This window comes from Macrosteles quadrilineatus, unplaced genomic scaffold (assembly GCF_028750875.1).
Source record: "Macrosteles quadrilineatus isolate MER2022 unplaced genomic scaffold, UCM_ALF_1.0 Scaffold_3__2_contigs__length_128488019, whole genome shotgun sequence".
Taxonomy (NCBI): domain Eukaryota; kingdom Metazoa; phylum Arthropoda; class Insecta; order Hemiptera; family Cicadellidae; genus Macrosteles; species Macrosteles quadrilineatus.
This window is the reverse complement of record NW_026542596.1, coordinates 30980804-31001178: the sequence shown is the minus strand read 5'-3', so window position 1 is coordinate 31001178 and position 20375 is coordinate 30980804. Positions and strand designations below refer to the sequence as shown.

The 20375-nt window shown below is 33.9% G+C and overlaps 1 protein-coding gene across 7 annotated transcripts in view; it reads right to left on the bottom strand.

The window, feature by feature from the left end:
• The window catches only part of LOC128988544 (anoctamin-7-like), a 68409-nt gene that overhangs the window by 22921 nt on the left and 25113 nt on the right, over window positions 1-20375 (bottom strand). For 4 of the 7 annotated variants that reach the window (XM_054409922.1, XM_054409925.1, XM_054409929.1 and 1 more), the window contains 3 exons: window positions 8092-8388; window positions 4859-4969; window positions 1690-1707 (listed from right to left, as the gene is read on the bottom strand). In XM_054409922.1, the coding sequence (XP_054265897.1) occupies window positions 1690-1707; window positions 4859-4969; window positions 8092-8388 (426 nt within the window). Of the gene's footprint in view, window positions 1-1689; window positions 1708-4858; window positions 4970-8091; window positions 8389-19016; window positions 19128-20375 lie in introns of those variants that run through there. The other 3 variants (XM_054409924.1, XM_054409927.1, XM_054409928.1) reach the window with 2 other exon arrangements.

The window sequence follows — 20375 nt, the reverse complement described above, 5'->3', positions numbered from 1 at the left end:
GTCTTTTATTAAATCCTGATTTAGATTGTCGATTAAGTCCCAAGGTTTATTAAAGTAAAATACAGTAGTTGGTATGATGCTGGAAATCAAACATTTGTCTATGTCTACAATAAATAGTTGATACTCGAAAGAGAAATATAGAAAAATGTCACTGTGTGACACTATTGAATCATAACTAAACTTAAGAATGAAAAATATTAGTAAATCAGAAATATTTCCAACTGAGTAAAAAATCTATGTCGCTAACTATTTACTCTGAAGATATATTGTTATAGCTACACTAAGTATAAGAATATCAAGTGTCTCCTAAGCTTATTCTAAAGAGTGGTAACAATTAAAAAGTTAAAAGTTGAAGAGGTACTAATTGATAGAAAATATTTTACCTTTACCTAAAATACAATATACACCAAATTTACAATCTAACCAATTATAAATTATAATTCATGCCAGACTTGCGCTCTCCTGTAAAAGGGTGCGTTCACAAAGAAAGCTTGTTGCAAGCGCTTGTTGGCAAGCGCTTGCAAGCTCGAACCGGCGTGAGAAAAGTCAACATGGTATCAAACGTGTGCGTTCACAGACAAAGCTTGTACCGGCTAGCAAGTGCTTGTTACAAGCTCTGACAAGCACGCAAGAACGTTTCGTACTTGTTTTCCGGCACTTGTTGACCGAACCAGTCAGTTACAAACTACTAACAGTGCAGTTTGGATGTCGATGAGTTGATAGCTCAAGTATTTAGAGCTTCCAATTTACAAAAAAATACATTATCCACGCATTGTGGTTGTCCCTAGAATGTTCAATAACGTAACCAATAGGACAAATATAACATATAATTATGTATTAAGATGAAAGACTAACACATTGAATTCAATATTAATTCAGCGTTGGATTCTTTATAGATGAAACTTGTATACTTTTACTTTATTTACCTAGAAAATTAAAACATTTGAATATTAACAACATATTTGTAATTAAACAGCTACATAGGGTGTTTAAAACTCCCTTAAAGTATTTTTTAGGTTTTTATTATTGGTACAAAATTCGTTCTAGTGCATGGATAGGTTGCTTATGCCAATTCCCCCCCAAAACTTCACTAAAACACTTTAAATTTTTTTGAGGATGTAATTAAACGTAGTTAACTCCATTCTCATATAAGAAAAAAACCTCACTTTGTCCAAGTTCAATTGAGGAAATAGATGGTTTTCCCCGAACCTACCTCTTCCACGGCTAGTTACATGAACACCTACTTTCCTTCTGCGAATCTTTAATTCTACATTTTAAATCAAAAGTAACTCTTCATCACTTAAAAAAGATATTGTCTCAACCAGAGCTGAGACGTTGAGCTTGAAATGCAAGCGTTTGTTGTGAACACACAACACCATTCTCAAGCGCTTGGAACAAGCGCTGAAAGTAAGTTACTTGTAACCAGCTTTCTTTGTGAACGCACCCTAAGCCTGTAGGTCTCCAGCGCTAGCAATTTATTTGCTTGTCTACAAATAAAAATAAATATTTAAAAGAACTATAAAATCTCGTATTGAAATGCACAAACTAATCGATAAACATAAAGTTCGACACATTAGAACCAAGCAGACGCACTTTTGCAGAAGCATATTCACATTTAGTGTTTTAGTTTACTTTTAGCAAAGAACAAGTTCTAAAATACATATGAATGTGTCGAACTGTGAAGCTTACCTTCACCATAATATGGGACTGTGGGCCAAACAACTCAATCAGGCTTAGACACTCAATAACTCAAAAAAGTAAAAACCCTTTTGTTTGTTGATGTTGAAACAATTAATCAGTGAGATTGCATTGATGCTGCAAAGAGAACACAATCACATTTACAAATTGATACGCCCATCTGTTTCAATGTTTTGTCTGAGTTTATTACTAACAAAGCTAAATAAAGCTTTTGTTCTTTATTTAGTCTAGCCTTTGCAATAACAAAGCAAAATAAGGCTGTCGTTATTTATTTATCTATATAATTAATACGCTACATGAAACTTTGTCGGTTGAACTCCTCCGCCATTTCTTAACCGATTTTATCCATTGACGTCTCATTGGAAAGAGCGTGTCGCGTAGATTTGCAAACTGGCCTTACATTTTTGAAAGCGTCCCTTGGGCTCTGCCCCGGTGGCTTTGAAAGTTCCCATGTTATCCTTATAGAGAACATAATTGTTTACATTTTGATCAGCTGTATAATTTAATTGCTGTTATTTATTTTTCAATTCAATGAAACGCATTGAGTACATTTATTTGATATTTGATTTTGTGTAAACATAACCCCCAAGACGGATCGTGTTAGTATGGTTGTATCTAAAATTTGTGTATTTATCGTTGTTTTGTGTCGCTATGACGGATCGTGTTAGCATGATTGTAATTTAAATTTGTGCGTTTATCGTTGTTTTGTGTAGCTATAATTTGTTTATTTGTTGTTTTTTCTTTTAAATGCCTCCGACGCGACTATAACGAAACATAGACAGGAGACGTAATCGTGAGTTCTTTTCTGTTATCCAAGCATCGTCGGAATTTAAACATTGATTGTGATTCCTTAAACGCCATTGGACTCAGGAAATATAGCAAATGTGGAACAATAGAGGTGAAACTATTATTTATCCCCCCAAAACTGATAGGCTAAAGAGTTCTGTCATCATCTGGTTAATATTATTCAGTCTTCCGGATAGCCAAATCAATTCAATCTTTTTCACCACACTACGATGTTTTCAGCAGTTTTAAAAACGATTATTGGAGGTCGAAAGCTCTGATTGCTGGTATTGCTTGTCCATGCCAGCTGTCATCGTTTTTGGAGACCTAGCAGATTTTTAGGCCTTGCCTAGGCCCGAAAACCAGCTGTTTGCTTATCTATATATAAAGTCCAAAGTACCTATGAACTTTTGAGAAAACTACAAGTCACACCCCCATAACCAAACTTAAAATGTTCGTCATGACGAGAAACCTTGCTCAAAACTATCCATTATGTCATAAATTACCCTTTAAGGTCGTAACTCCTTTCTAAAGGGAACTTTTCATAATCTAATGTTAAAAATACCTCAGCTGCTGTACTTATTTGTTTGTTATTCTTTCAATTTATTACCTTATTAAAATCAGGTGTGATTATAGTTTCTTTTACTGTATTTTGTTTATTTCAGGTTAACTTAACCTTAATACTTCTGGGGCCCTATTTTTGAAATGGTTGACTGTTGAGTTGAGTGTCGAGTCATTCTATTTCCAATCGTTTCGTATTTTTGAAACGGTTGACGGTGGACTTATACAACCAAAACTACTCAACACCTATCGAGCTGTTGAGTGGAGGTTGACTGCACTTTCTTCTTCCTCTCTTTCGGCAAAAAATTACTCTTTTTGAGACGACGCCATATTGTTTTGTTATTGCTTTAATTTACTAATTGCGATTTAGAGGTTATGTATTTGTTGTCAATGTATTAGCACCCAATTATGCGATTGTTTTCTGTAGAATAATTGCATTTTAATTTTATTTACTGTGTCAATACTAGACTATTTAATCAAGGGTTTTATTCTTGTTGGAATGTTTGAAATAGACTAGGCATACTAATTGAACTTATTATAAGATAATTAATTGTTATTAGACCTATGATTTATTAAGGATTGTGGTAGAGAGAAACAATATCATAGTTTGTTTGAATAGGCTACCATTCGCCTAATAAAGGGATCAAATTAATTTAAGTTACGATATGCTTTCAGTGCAATGGCAAATAGCCGCTTTAACCTAAATAAAAAAACAATTAAAAATATTATAAAACAACCCGATGAAGGAAACTAAAATAAGGTGATGTGTTCCGAAATAGAGACGAAGAAAGCAAATAATAATGTATTTAGGATGAGTGTAGGACCTAAAGTAAAGTGCAGCCTATGCCTAAACTTTTAATTAGCTACACCCTAAAACAAACATCCATAGTAAATTTTATTTTTTATACTTAAGTTTATTACTTTATTTAGTTTACTTTAGTTAATTACTTAAGTTAAGGTACTTTGCAATCACTAAGATTAAGCAAGACATAACCTCAATCTCAATCTCTCAAGAACGGAGTTGACAGTTTACCTCAGTGTCTCGAAATATGGCAGATTGAGATTAGCTGCCAGATTTTAGAGTAAGAAGAGGTTAAATCGAAGTCCGCAAGAACTCTGCATTGTGATTGGTTCAAAATGACGTCATCTGAATTTTTGACGGTCGTATGCTCTACATTTCCACCACGAGTCTCTCAACTAGTGATCCCCAACTCGCTTCCCAACTGTTGGGTTTCAAAAATACCAAATCATGTTGTTGGTTGAGTTGAGTGCTGACGATTGACTCAACTGTCAACCATTTCAAAAATAGGGCCCCTGATGTCAAACGGGGTGAAGCCCGTGGGTAACAGCTAGTTTACTTAAAACATTTTTACAGCACTTTTTTACTGTTTGTCATACATAGGTTCTCATGATTAACTTTTAACAAATTACATACCTAGGGCATAGATCCAAGGAAAGATGTGAAATTTGTGTCTTTAAAATTGTGCCTTTCAAAATTCAAAACACAGCTAAAACTTGAATTTATAAATACAAACTGTTACAGCATAAAAAAGTTCATAGCACGTTTTACAAGCTCAAATGTGTAATTATTGTAAATCAAAGAATTTTCTAATATTAATTTTGTATTGACCTGGCTAATGCAAAATGTGTTGTTAATTTGGCGAAATAAAAGATTTGATTGTACTCCTAGTTACAATGGCCATTTTTGTAGAACGTGACAGGCAAATTGGTCCAGTAGTATTTGCATCATAACGAGGAAGGACAAAGAGATATTACATTACTATCGATATAAAATGATTAAGTTACATTCTCTCACCTGTAGAGGGGCCCTCATATTCAGTTCCTCGGCGTAGTGACAGAGCACCGGCCAAGTGGCGTGCACTTTGATGAAGTACACTAGTTTGCGATTCTGACTTTCTACTACATCCTGAAACACAATACCGTCTTTATTGACACATAAGACCAAATCTAGGCCCCAGAACCTTATAGTGGTAGATTTTTTAAGCCTGGTCGATGGTCAAAGGCATTGTCTCTAAGCGGAGAATGCATTGTAGATTAGCGTTTACTGTGGGATATACTTAAAATATCAAATTCTTCTCATTTTAATCACCCTTATTGTGTGTTTAATTATAAACACATATTTTTCACCACACCATGATGTTTTTAGATGTTTTACATACGTCAATTGGTGGCTGAAAGTTACGTTTTGCTGACCATGCCAGTTGTTATCGTCATTTCGGGACCGAGCAGGGTTTTACATCCCTAGGGCCGCAAAATCAGCTGCTCGCTTACTTTCATAACCTGAATGTATTAGTAATAGCTATTTACATTACAAGTGTAGTAAGAGCGTTTTTACATCACGCTCTTGCGTAACGTATAACGTACAAGATTTTACCTGACCCGACAATATACAGGGGGTTACGTACAATATTTTTCATTATCCATTTCACTCATCTTCTAACAGTAATGTTCTTCTACAAACAAAAGCTAGGTTAGGAAAATACTTTAAAGGATAACAATAACATTCAAGCGCACAGCTGATTTATAGCGTTGAACCAGTTGAACGTCGTTGGCTCCATAGAGGTATATTTTTTAAGTTAAGCACTCAATGTTATCTAAATGGGTTTCATTACCTCACCGAGTAAGTTTTTTCAACTTTACATCACTCGAGAAGTAAAGAGGTTGTATACATCACGCTTGGGATAGGGAAGTATAACATGGAGGATTAGGTAAATATACAATCTGTATCCATAGCATTGCAATAGAATTGTTTTATTTTCACCACTGCCTAGCAACTATTTATTATTATTTTTGCTGATTCCTCAAATTATTTCTTCACATAACCTTAAAGTTATGGTTGTGGTTGACTATCAGTGTGCATTATTATTGTGGTGAATAGTGGTAATAGGGTATAGTGTGGTGAAAAATAGCGTTCGTACCACGGACCGAAATGGTTTTGCTGCTATCGATCGTTTTAAGTCCTCGACTTCGTCTCGAACTTAAAAAAACTATCTCGAGCCGGCAAAACCTCATTTTCGGCCCTAGGAACGAAATATACTATTACAAGTATTCCGAATTTTTCGTCTAAGGGACTCGAAAGGTTAGGGGATTTAATGTCACAATATATTCCTTAAACTCTCAAGTGATGTGAACAGAAACTAGAATATAAACATCAATCCCTTATTGAGTTCCAAATTAGATAAAAGGATAAGAAAAGTCAATAGAATTAGGTAGAGAAGATACAAGAGAAGAATATTAGGAGAAGACTATTATTCAAAATCAGATTTACTCTAAAATTGAATAAAATTGACAGAAAGCAAAGAGAACAAAAGTAAGGAAACCGTTGTGACAATCCGTTCAATATTGTAGAAACGTTAGCGGTCTGATGCTGATGCGAAATCACGGCTGTTATCTGTATGAGTGGGTGATGTAAGCGGATGAGGTTTTTGGCATCAAGTCGTCCATTTCTTCTATTGTTGCACCACTTTGGCTTAAAGAAACGACTTCCCATTGTGATACCTCATGAGACTCAGTCGCCTGTCTTTGTGAAGACTACTATAAATTTATTACTATAAGCTTGGTCAATTTAGGTGAAAAATACGAATAAAACCAACTGTTTGTAGATGTAAAAAAGTTATAATGAAAATATTTACTAGTATTTCTGTATTACAAAACTTTGAATATCATCAGGGACTTGTAAAATATAATTTGGTTGTCTGGAAATATCAACGCACTAAGGCATTACGTTGGTATAAAAATTTGTGAGCTTAAGAACATTTTAAATGAATTTGTTGTAGCTGTGAAAAATACCATATATAAAAAGTAAAAGGAAATCAGCTTTACTTAACCAATTTTGTGTAGGCCTTTTAGGGTAAACCATAAAACTGTAATCTGCATATGATTTTAGGGTACTTTCCTGTTAAAGGGAACATTCATTACTATCGATGATTTTTTTCGATATATCGATATTAACAAATTGAAACATATCAGCTGACAACTACGATAAATATTGTTCAGTATATGAAACTGTTCTAAAAAAATAACCTAACATAACTAACCAAACTTGCTGTAACATTTAAAAATACCGTGTTTAATTTGCCTTTTCTATTATCAAACCCAAACGGAAGTTTTAAATGGTACAGCAAGTTTGGTTGGTTATGTTAGGTTAGCTTAGAACAGTTTCATTTCTTAATCCATATAGACTATTTTAGCCTAAACAAGATCAGTTAGTTGTTGTTGTCAATTTGTAATAGATCTGATCGGAAAACAAAAATATCGATATATCGAAAAAAATCATCGATAATAATGAATGTTCCCTTTAACAGGAAAGTACCGATTTTAGTTTCCATTAACGTAAAGTATTAAGAGATTGTATAACCTAGTATTGTAAAGTTGTTTGAAATTTGGCAAGCAAGATCGTAACTTATGGCACCATTCATAATGATGATCAAACTTATGAAAAGTGTCAAAGTTTAAAATGCTACCCAACTGTACGAAATAGAACTAATTTTTAAATGCTGTAATATAAACATGTGTTCAATATCAACAAATTCAACTACAAATACACAATTATAACCAAACGAAATAGTTGTATTTGAAATAAGAGTGTACCTCAACATAATGCTACCAAATCAAAGTTGTTACGTCAAAAGTTAACAGTTGGTTTCTGTGATGTGTGTCTCTTTGAATTTGTGCATTTTATGCTATGTATTCTACTCATTGTCTGTACATGTATTGTAGTAATTTCATTCTATTTATTCTTCAATACTTTGCCTTGCTCACCTATTTAGTATGAAGCAAAACGTCTACAGGTAATTTCAGTGTGCCAGTCTATGTTATGTTATAACTAGCTTTTGATCAATGTCATGTTTCCTCTTGTTTGTTTCTTGAGTCTCGAATTTAAATTTACAAAAGGGATTTATTTTTTTTGTTTGTATTTCGAAGTATTTCCTTGACGATGCACTCAATTAGTCTGTAACTATAGTGTACTAACAACGAATCACCTAGTGGAGCAAGATATTAACATTTAGCACCTTAAGTATTTCTTACCTCCTCCATATCCAAGCCAGCTTTCCGCAGATTGCTCATGAATCTGTGCCTCCAGTTTTCATGCTTCAACAGTTTCTTGTCCAGGAGGTGTGCTGGAGGAGGAGTCATTACAGACGCCCGACGACTCTGCGCACTCCCCGCTACCATCGTCTCCTCGTACACCATGACGAAGTCTATCTTGCGCCTGGCGTCCCGGAAGTACGTGGAGGGGTCGTGGCGAGGCGCGGCTAGGTACTGGCCTGTAGAAGATCCGACGTCTGTCATCTGGTATTTGCCACTGTCAGAATCTTCATCCTCCTGGAAAAAATATTTGGTTTAAAGTACACGATGAGTAAGTTGTACAAACACTACAGAAAGTTTGAAAACCACACCCCTTTTTAAGGTCATGCTGATTTAAGATTTATTTCGTGTGTTTGTGCTAGGTGCATTTTTACGTTCTCTGTAGGCTAATGGTTTAAACCATGGTCTTGTTAATTACCTAAATATAAACTTTTTAGTAGGCCTAGATGTAATGATATCCCACCCAAACTCTTCAGAATGTTTCGTCCAAATCCGATAATTTCTGCTTGAGTTATCGTGCTAACAGACACACATACTGTAAATAAATTTAATTTATTTTTGAACAGATGGTGTTTTAGTGAATTTCCATATAGGGAAGTATAGCTATTACCGTAGGTAAGACCTAGGCCCGGGACCGATTTACTTTTTCATTTTGATGTCCACAGAGGCCAAACACACAATTCGTTTATTTTTTTATAAATGTATACATATATAATATAGAGTTATATATGTGTCCGTGAACACGATAACTTGAGTAATTTTTGTCTGATTTTGATGAAATTTGGTTTAAAGGTGTAAGGCGGGATAAAATTGAATGAGTTCGCGAACCAGCATGATCAGACGATGGGAACGGGGTTTCACGGGGGGTTCTATTGGGTAAAAATTGTTTTTACTCATTTTTGATCGTCAAAACACAACATTTCCCAATTTTTCTCTAGACCTTTTCAAAATTCAGACAAATGGAAATTCGCCTAGTCTGCAGGTATTACTGCGGCGGGGGTATTTGACCTCCTGGTGACCTCAAAACAAAAAGTAAGTCCCAGGTTCAGTTATTATTACGATACCTACGGTAATTGCTTATTCTATATACGGGAAATTTGCTAAAACTTTTGAAGTGTAAGAACCTTAGATTCATCTATTCTGTAGAAATTCAATAAGTAAAAAATTAGTTTGATACTGTCAAAAGTTAGTTCAGCTTTGATGACAAAAATAATAGAGGATTAGGTTTTAAGTGGGTCAGGCACGGATGTCTATATAGATGATAGGTTTCCACAGACATTATTTTAAGCTTAATGATTAAAATAGAGTTCCACTTCTATGTTATTTTGCAATCTCAAAATGGGAGATTTAAGTGTATTTTCCATAACAAAACACATTCATTGTTTGTGGATAGAAAAAGCATTAACAAAATATATAGAACATAACTCACGTAAGAAGATTGAAATACTGTTGAGTCGTCAATACGTACAAAGTATTCATCTCAATCGTAACATACTTTTTTATATCACATGGTTGAAAAACCTAGTAGGTAATAATTAATAATGATAGTAATTAATAATATGCACTAGAAATAACACATTATTATCTACATACACACAACAACAATTTTAAAACTAATGCTATTTTTCATTAAATTTACTTAAAATAAAAATAACATTTGGCCAAGTTTGTATGTTCACTCTTGTTGCTTAAAATTGAGTATGGATAAGAAGTCTTGGCTACACTTACATTTTGAAGTGATATCTAACTTGCATAAGCTTACCATAATTATGCATAAACCCAGATCGAGTCCAATGCTGTATTTGTTTAAGTAAGTCATCTTAATTATGGCAAAATGTTCGGACACAAAATTCTGAAAAAAATATAGTGATCAAAGATCTGTCTTCACATGTTAAATTGATATATTTAAATTGGAATCTATCTGTTCTATATCTTTAACTATTAATACACGAAGCAGTTTTTATGTGAACACTAATTATCAGTTATTTGGAGACCAATTTCAACGTTTGAGTTATCAAAATATTCGTCTCAATTTGTAGTTTTGTGCAAAAAGGTTTTAGAATTTAAATACTCTTACACTTAAGGTCGTGAGGCTCGCTGAAACAAGGCTACAATAAATAAACTCAAATGTAGTTTTCAACCCTAAGAATGATATAGAACGAATAAAAAAAAACAAAAAACAGCTGTTTGTAAAAAGATACCCAGTTAAATTTGATTCCTGAGCATCAGTTTGGCTTTCGGAAAGGACACTCTACAGTTGAACAAATCCACAGACTAGTAGACATAATTAAAAATTCATTTGAAACAAAAAAGTACTGTTCTGCTGCATTTCTGGATGTACAACAGGCATTCGATAAAGTGTGGCACACTGGACTTCTTTATAAACTTAAATCCTTGCTCCCCCATTCTTTTTACAGTTTGTTAAAATCTTACTTAAATGAACGATTCTTCCAGATTAAATTTCAGGAAATTTTATCCGACTTGAAGCCTATTCAATCTGGAATACCCCAAGGCAGTGTTCTTGGACCTGTTTTATATTTACTATATACCTCCGACATCCCCGTGGGCAAAAATATTACGGTTGCTACGTTTGCGGATGATACTGCATTTCTCTCCATTCACGAAAATCCTCAAGATGCTTCAAATCAATTGCAAGTTACATTAAATGATTTCGAACTGTGACTAAAAAAAATGGAGAACTAAAGTTAATGAAACAAAATCTTTACATATTACATTCACGCTGAGACAAGAAAACTGCCCTCCAGTTACTTTGAACAACATAGCGTTGACAGAAGTGGACAGCGTTAAGTATTTAGGATTCCACATGGATAAAAGATTAACCTGGAAAACACATATTTGGTGTAAAAGACAACAAATGGACTTGAAGGTTCGTAAACTCAACTGGCTTCTAGGCAAAAAATCAAAGCTTTCGTTGACCAATAAACTCACACTTTACAAAGTTATGATCAAACCTATTTGGACGTACGGGATACAGCTTTGGGGAACGGCAACCAAATCCAACTTAGCAATTATTCAAAGACTTCAGTCAAAGGCGCTGCGAAGAATAGTTGATGCTCCGTGGTTTGTCTCGAATCAAACAATCCATGAAGATTTAAAAATACCGTCAGTGATTGAAGAAATAACAAGAATTAGCAAGAAATATCAAGAAAAACTCGAAACCCATCAGAACAATTTAGCCGTTAACTTGCTGGACAATAGTGGATTTCCCAACAGACTAAAAATTGTGAAAGTTCTTGAACTCCCATACCGATTTGCATAGTTTTAGTTACATGATATGACTGTTTATTTTTCCAAGATCTTTCACTGGGGAGATTCTTGGTCAAGTCATTTACTTATATTATGCCTTTTACTAATTGTTCACAGTTGTACTGAACAGATTGTAAAATAAAATAAAGTAAAAAAAAAGCTTTTTGGGGAGTAAATATTTATTTTTGTAATATTCAGAGGTTATAGGCCAATGCAAGTTGGAACAACAGTAAATGCTCGAGTTCAAAAATGAAATATTGAAAACAGGTGGAGAGAAAATTAATTAGTAAAGAAATCTTATGCGTATGAGAAGAGTAGAACAGAGGCCTGGTGCCCATTTCATAATAAACTACAAGTTACAAGTTACAACTTGTAGCTTGTAATTTTAATTACCGTAGATTTGCACTGGGCGATCAGCTGATTTACTAATAATATTAGTTGTTAATTTATTATGAAATGGGCCCCTGGTCTAACAGATCCAGATACTCAATCACTTGGAGGGATGAATAATATTTGCCAGTTCTGCTATGCACCTTACTTTGGAAGTGAAAAATACGCAAAGAATATAGGCCGCCTGCACATTGTGTTGTCACAGTGGTAAAGTAAACTTGTCCGATTCAGATCATATCAAATGAATATACCGTACAAGAAATTTTTACTGGTAGCAGCTGTGGATAAGTTGGGAAACATTTCTAGAAAAAACACAAAAAACAAGGCCAGCTTCTGAAAAATGATAAAATATTTAGAAGACGTGTTTATTACATCAAACTATTATTAACAACGTGAGTATTTCCATTAGCTACATAAGCTTTTAGTTACATCTTTTAAACTCATAGAAAATCAATGACTGTAATTAGTTTTAAAATAACTGCTGTATAATACCGGTGCTTAACAATTGCTCGTTTCGAGCAACAGGTACACTAGTTGCTATCAATATCTTGAGTATAAAATGTATTGTTTTATTAAGCAAAAAATAAATTAGAAAGCAAACAATTGGTACCATTTAGATGTTTGGGTCTAGTTCTATGCGTATTCAAACTATATGTATGTAACTGTTACGGAACACTCTGTACATAGCATTATTTATATACAATCACGTTTACAACTTTTTTTATTCAATCAAAACAAGTTTGGCTGCTGAATAAAATCTTCCGCTGATAAAATATTGTAATGTTGCATTTTGTTGTTTAAATTTTTAACTTCACTAGAGGATTAGATGGAAATTACAAGAAAGAAGGTAAAGTGGTGGGCTGACTGACTCCGTCCGCTTAAGCCTAGCTATTCCGCTATTTGAAATCCAGGGTTTACTAGCCCTGTAAGTAAAATACTATCTTCCTAAAATATCGGTTGTCTCATTCTGCTTTAGGGAAACATTGGTCTAGAACCCAATACACAACATTAAACATATCTCTTCGAGTTATATTATTCTCGTCATGTCTGTGAACTATTAAGAAAGTTTATACAATTAATTAAAGTTGATTCCAAATACACTTTTAATCTATTGCAAACCTGATAAAAGTCGCGATGTAAAACCTTGTAAATAATCCTTATTCAGAATTAATATTTTTGCAAGATGGGAAAATAACTATTGAAATGATAAATTTTATTAATATTTTAAGATTCACACTAAAGCGGCGTTTACACTAGTCAAGCTTGCGAAAATCGTTCTTTTTACTTGAATGTAGTATAAACCCTGGAAACAGAGTCAAGTTACTTGATTCAAGCAAACTTGAGTCAATAATTTGACCAATGTAAACGGCTTGGACAAAGCATGCATTGTTTAGACAAAGTCAAACCAAAACCTCAGGTAAAATACCAACATAATAACTAGTGAAATAATTTTTAAACAAGTTACATATTCAAGTTGAAAGGTTTATGACTTATGACCATTGTTCACTTGGAAGTTTTACAGTTTTCACCCAGTTAAAGAGATCAGCTGATGTCCTTGGCTCTAGCCGATTCTTTTCTGCCCTTAGGAGAAAAAGGGCTACTTTAGTCAAGTGTGCAAAGTATGGATTAAAGACAGCTTTTTTGCTGCAGTATGACGGAAGATATAATTAATTGAAACATGATAACTAAAATATTTGAAACAAATAGGTTATTTCTCAGTATCTATAAAGCTAAAGGCAAAATGACTCTGTTGCTTTTTATCACCTCACGTCCAAAAAACTACTGAAACGTCCGATATAAGAAGTTCTTACTGCCTTAAAGGGTATTGCATAACTGTCTTAGTTCTTACTGTATTACAGGGTATTGCATAACTTGGTGGTCCGTGTACTAGACCGTCGCTGCTCCAACATTAAACCGTCAAACAGGTTAACTACATAATATTGAGTTCCAATTTCATGATGGATAGCCTCTGGATCATTAAAATTAGCAGAATATGGTTTAAGTTACCTTGCCTGGAATGATCCTTGTAGTTGTCAAACACGACAGCTGTTTCGTGCTACAATGAGCACATCTTCAAAGTGAAGAAACACAAAATCAATTCATTTCGCCCGCGGTTGAGCACGTCAAAAAACACATATAGTACATGAAGTTCACACAAAAACACATAATATATACACTTGGCCAAGTACCGCGAACACGCGACGCGGCGCCGGTAATGTGTAGGTCATGACCTACACATTACCGGCGCCGCGTCGCGTGTTCGCGGTACTTGGCCAAGTGTATATATTATGTGTTTTTGTGTGAACTTCATGTACTTTATGTGTTTTTTGACGTGCTCAACCGCGGGCGAAATGAATTGATTTTGTGTTTCTTCACTTTGAAGATGTGCTCATTGTAGCACGAAACAGCTGTCGTGTTTGACAACTACAAGGATCATTCCAGGCAAGGTAACTTAAACCATATTCTGATAATATTGAGGTTAGCATGGCTCATTGAGGTTAACTTACAAGTTCTAACGTTGCAAAACTAGTCGTGCCTTAAGACAAATTAAGCTGTAGGAGAATACCCTTTAAACACTGTTTAGAATTGAGTATTGTCATCGATGATACTGGTGCACTTAGTTTTGGGGTGATCACAATCAAGAAAAACACTACGTAAACGTCCCTTTAATTAATTACTTAATTAATTTAATTACTTGGTTTTGAACTTAACAATTAGATGTACCAAATAATAATAACATATTAAACAGATCCAATCTGAAAATAATTTACTACAGAGAAGTTTTAAAAGCCAACCAGGCAACGAGTTGTAGAAAGGTAAGTAAGGAATAAGTATCGAGAGGTCACATCCCCAGTGTCTACTATGTTTAGGCTAGATACTACTTAGGGTGCTGCCTTCTTTGAGGTTTGCCTTTTTCTTTAACTTGGAAGGATCAATTCAAGACTCTATTGACTTTCACGAACCAAGCTTATCGAAACATCTGTTAGCTTGGAATATCACAAGGAGATTATTAAGATGAGATGTCCTCTTGAATGAACTGGATCCCTAAAAAGGAGGAAACTTGCTTCCGAAGTAAATACAGTGTAACATGAAGAAATATGATGAATGTACAATTTTCATTAGCGGTCGTATCAATCTTGTGGAATAACCATTTTACAAAATAATTTAAATGATATGTTCGGACAGACCTAAATCTATCATTACCGAAATGTTTGACAAAAGGAAAAATAGCTCAAATGCTGACTCATTGAATAACAAATTACCCTATTTTGGAATGTAACATAGAAACAAAGTTTTAATTTGTCCCAAAGTTAATGTCCCGAGTTTGTGCTATATACCTAATAAATCTTACACGCGCAATCCCTTTTCATGGCCATTTTTTCGACTACCCTTTTTTATGTATAAACCCCGTCGGGTACACCAGTCACCGGTAACCTGTTTCATTTGATGTTGAACACCTCTATAATAGAGTACATATTTTAATATAAACTAAACGCAAATAAATTGATGCACTTATTTATTTATTTTTAGTGGTTATGCGGTTTATGAGTTTAGTTTTATTTAAGGTCACTCTAAGGTCAAAGGACACAAGGTTATTAATTGTAACGCCTTTTGTCCAAATGTTAATAAACAATATTTCCACTGGATCGCTGGGCTAATGCTGACGATCTGGTTATATCAAGGGATGAGAGAAGCACCACGTTGTACGAAAAGTTTTAATTGTCGAACGATTTAGATGATTACGGTTAACATCAGTTGCTCAGTTTCCTAATTATTATGAAATTTGCTTGTTGCATTTTGTTAAATTACCAGTATTTAAACCTCCTCAATTTTATACGAATTAGTGGAATGACAATATTTTAATTCAAGCGTATAATGGAGACTGTGACAGCACAGAAATAGAATTGTCAGATACCTAAAAGTGGGTAAAGCGAATCTGAGTGCAGTATCAGTACCTAATGTGTATACCCGAGAGCGATTAAATAGAATGTTACAGATTCGTCGTTTATAGAATTATTGCAGTCATATTTATAACTTTTTATGTTTGAATTTCAATGTAAATTTCAAGTTAAATTTTTATTTTTTCAAAAGAAGGTGGTCTCATTTAGTTAAATAGTTAATCAACCTGCTCCTTAAGTAATAATGTTTTCTGATAAAAGCAAACAAAATGAAAAGGTATAAAGACGAGATGCATTAGCTATTAATTTATAGTTTATATTAAACACTTTTAGCAACAGAACTATATTTTTCATTTTAAGTACTTCTAACCGAAAAGACCTTAATCATAACGACCTCTCTTAGAAAAATACAGTAAAAACGAAAATTAAATTTTTAAAATGAAAAAAAAAACTGACAGATTAAAAAAGATTATACGTTACTTAATACTAAACTAACTAACAGATGAACATACTACGAATTAACAAGAGGTAATCTATTTTCCAACAAAAGCTTTAAAAGAACAACCCAAGTTGCCAAGTTTTGACAAAAGATGATTTCCAACTTGGTCTTAGAGTTATTGTCTTTTCGGTTGAACATCGTAACCCCAACTGCTTTCATAACCATAAGGTTGGAACTTTGAAGAAATTGTTTCTTTTAACATAACTGTGTAACTTAGCTTAAAAAACAAGTTCTGAAACTGTATGCTTAAACACAGTGTAGTTAAATAATATAGGGTGTTAACAAATTGTCTGGTCACATTTTGTAGACTTGTTCCTTGGGCCAAGACAAAAATAAAATGCCGTAAAAGTATGGGTCCAAAATGCCTAGAAGTCTGTTTGTGATTTTTAAGAATTTTCTTATATCTTCTTACGCAATTTTATAGGACTACCATACTGCTCTGTAAAATAGTAAATAATAAACAAGATGGTTGTCCTATTAAATCGCGTAACCGAATGTAGAAAAAAACGGATAACTCGGTTGTTTGTCATAGAATTTTAACAAAAAGGCCTCATTTGATTTGGATTTAAATTCCCTATCTTTTTAATATTTATAATACTAAAACCAATTTTAATATTTATAATACTAAAACCAATTTCGATAGTATTTACGGTTTTCATGAAATTTGGCATTAAATATTCTAAATGGCCACCATATTAACCTTGAAATATTGAAACGATTTTTTTTAAAAGCTCTATACCTTATAAATTACACATTTTTACAAATTTTGAAGTTCCTATCTTGAAAAATTCCCAAGATATAAAATAACTCACAAAAATCACAAACAGATTGACAAACAGACATCTAGGCATTTTAGACCCATACTTAAATGACATTTTATTTTTGTCTTAGCCCAAGGAACAAGTCCACAAAATATGTCCAGACTTGGAAACACCCTGTATAATGTACATCCAGGGCAAAATCTTTGGTTTTACTTGAACCTATACATGTATTAAAATTTGTATCTTATCAATGCAATTTATTGATTGCATATTTATTGATGAGTTGTACTGTGATTGGCAGTTAGTTTTCCGATTTCATTTCTCTTCAAATACGCAAAAGTTTTTGTCTTAACATTTGACAACAAAATTGACTAAAATGGATACAATCTGCGATTACGTTGTATTTTTTCACGATTTTTAGTTTATTGGATAGTTTAATGTGTTTTGAACAAAAAACTAAAGCAATATGTTAGAAAGTAAGTAACGCTCTCATAATAATTCAACCCGTTTACCTTAAATCGCCAAAGATTTCATTGGAGTTCATAGATACAAATGAATTTAATAGTCATAACTATTTCTTTCCATAAAAATATCTTTTAGTTGGAATTCACTCGTATACTAATCTTTCGATTTACCTTCTACATTGTAACTATACCTAGTAGTGGCCACTGGTTGTATATCTACTTAAAAAGGCGTCGACAACAGAACTAACTGTGAAAGTAGTTGATACACTTACCTTAACTTAACTTTGTTTAACTCACAAAACAACGGCATGAATGTGATAAGATACCGTATTGTTTATCGTTGCACTCACTTTCTAACACCACTCTAAACTGAAACTTTTAGTACTGTTATAATTGAGATAAGCGAAGAGGATAAGCACAGCCTGTGTTCTTTCCAAGAAATATATCTTAAAGAAAGTGTGTCTGTGTGGGACTGACTGTGCGTGTGTGTGTCAGAAGTGGTCTCTTTTCTACAACTAACTGTCATGACACTAGAAACTCTTATCGTACGTTTTTCATTGTTGCCAGTAAAAACTTATTTTTGTTGAGCAGTTTTTCAGTCAAGGCGATGTTGCCAATCAATTTCTTTTAACTATGCACAGATTCATGGAAGAATAGGTTTTTGGTGGTTTGGTTTCCGGAGAAAAAAACTATAAAGATTCAATTATAAGTATTTCTATGGCCGAAGAAATACTCGACCAAATTATATTTTAAAGTACTTGAGGCATGTTGAAAATTTCTTTAGTAGGAGTAAAATACATTGATTGCACTTTACAAATTAATGTTTTTACTTGGCAGATTTGAAGGTAACTTTTATAATTTGAAAAAAAAATCAACCTAATACAAAGCGGAATTATTTAAGCAATAGAACTACAACATTTGACATAGCAACAATGAACATGAACAATGAACGAATGAACAATGAACGAATGAACAATGAATGCAACATAGAACATTTGAATTATGACCACGACTCATATTATCAACATATATATCAACATTACTGAATTAGTTGTGTAATGATTAAGTTCGGAAACGGGAATGAGAAATATCTTTTCTGATAGGGTGGGAAAATGTGCTTTGAATTGAATCAGATGCGAGTCGATAAGAGTTCCACGATGAAGAATCGCCTTGTACACCATTCTAAATATCACGTTTCCTCTAAAAGTTTTAACCCCTTACAACCAAATACTTTTTCAGAGATATTAACGTATTTAATCCATAATCCACATATTCATACATGCTGGGAGGGGGGTCTAGATTGTCAGACTATTATCGTGGTGAACATACCCCTTTTCTTGACATTGCAGCTTGAATTGAAAAAAAGGACTGTATCTACACATTTAAGTTTATAATCCAGATTTGAATATATATCATATTTACCTTATTACCCCCATAAAACATTTTGATATTAAGCTACTGTAAATCAAAATTGTAAGACTAAAAACTAAAAAACTCAAAACTTCTCTAACGCAAACCTAATATCGGACAGCCTAAGATATCTCAAAAACGCTAACACAGTTACAAGTTAAAACAAACAACTCACTATACTCGCAATATCTATTGGCGAGGTGAAGTTCAAACTGGAAACACTGAAGCTTTCCATCGCGAGCTAGTTACGGGCCAGCGAACACGAACCACCTACCTAAACTTTAAATTTAATTTAGAACCTTTCCGAACTTTTATTACGGTTCACGTAACAATAGATAAGTAAGAACAGGAATGGTACAGTAGTTGTTACCACGGACTGAACCAAGCTACGAATGAGCTCCAACCACACTCGAGTTTGAGTTTGAACTCACTGCGGGGAGAAATAATTGCACCTCATTAGTGGGGAGGATTGTTACCCCCTCCCCCTCCCTTAAACCCGGTGCACACAGGTGTACGCTTAATTATGAGTTCATCATTAGTATTCTTTTTCGGTAAACAGTGTGACATGTGGATGATTTCAAACAATTGTTCTGTCACCACTTTTCAAAGATTTTTAATCGTGAATTGTATTATTTAGGTTTAGCGAGTTTGATTGAGATAAAGGCGATTTTAGGAAGGGGAAATAAACCTGTATTGAAATTAGTGTGCTGTAAGAAAACTGTACTGAAATAAATCTTTATTATTTTAATTTTTGATAAGTCGCTGAAATCAGAAATAATACTTTCAATTCAATAATGTGATATGCTTTCTTTTAGAGTAATAGATTGTCTCTAGCGTAAACATGTTTACCATACATTATTATGTACACAAGAACTAATCTATATATATAAAATCCAATGTATGTTTGTTTGTTTGTCCTTTATGGACTCCGAAACCGCTCGACAGATTGTAATGAAACTTTCAGGTATTATTAATCATTATTCAAGGATGGTTTGTGTGAAGTTTGGTGCAGATCCGTCAAAAGGGCTCCGCCCCAGTGGCTCTGGAGTTTCCCATTTTAACCTTATGAGTACTCATATTTAAATGGAATTAAAGAATCTTAACAGCTGGTTCAACTAAACAATTTGATTCTGTGATGTGCAAAAGCATTAAACATTTAATAGGTTTACCAACAGGGTGCAGCACTGTTATTTTTTTTAAATTTATGACAACAGCTAATTTGCAACCAAAAGGTGAGTGAGCGTAGCAAACGAACTTTCCTGGAGGTGAGTTAGCGTAGCGAACGAGCTAACCTGAAGGCAAGTGAGCGCAGCGAACGAGCCCCAACCCGAGTGAGTGAGCGTAGCGAACGAATTTCAACCAGGATGTGATTGAGCCATGCGAACGAGCTCATCTTGAAAATGAACGAGCATTTGACCTAAAACCACATTAGGACAGGACAACGTCTGTCGAACCAGCTAGTATATAATAAAATCCAATGTATGTTTGTTTGTCCTTTATGGACTCCGAAACCACTCGACAGATTGTAATGAAT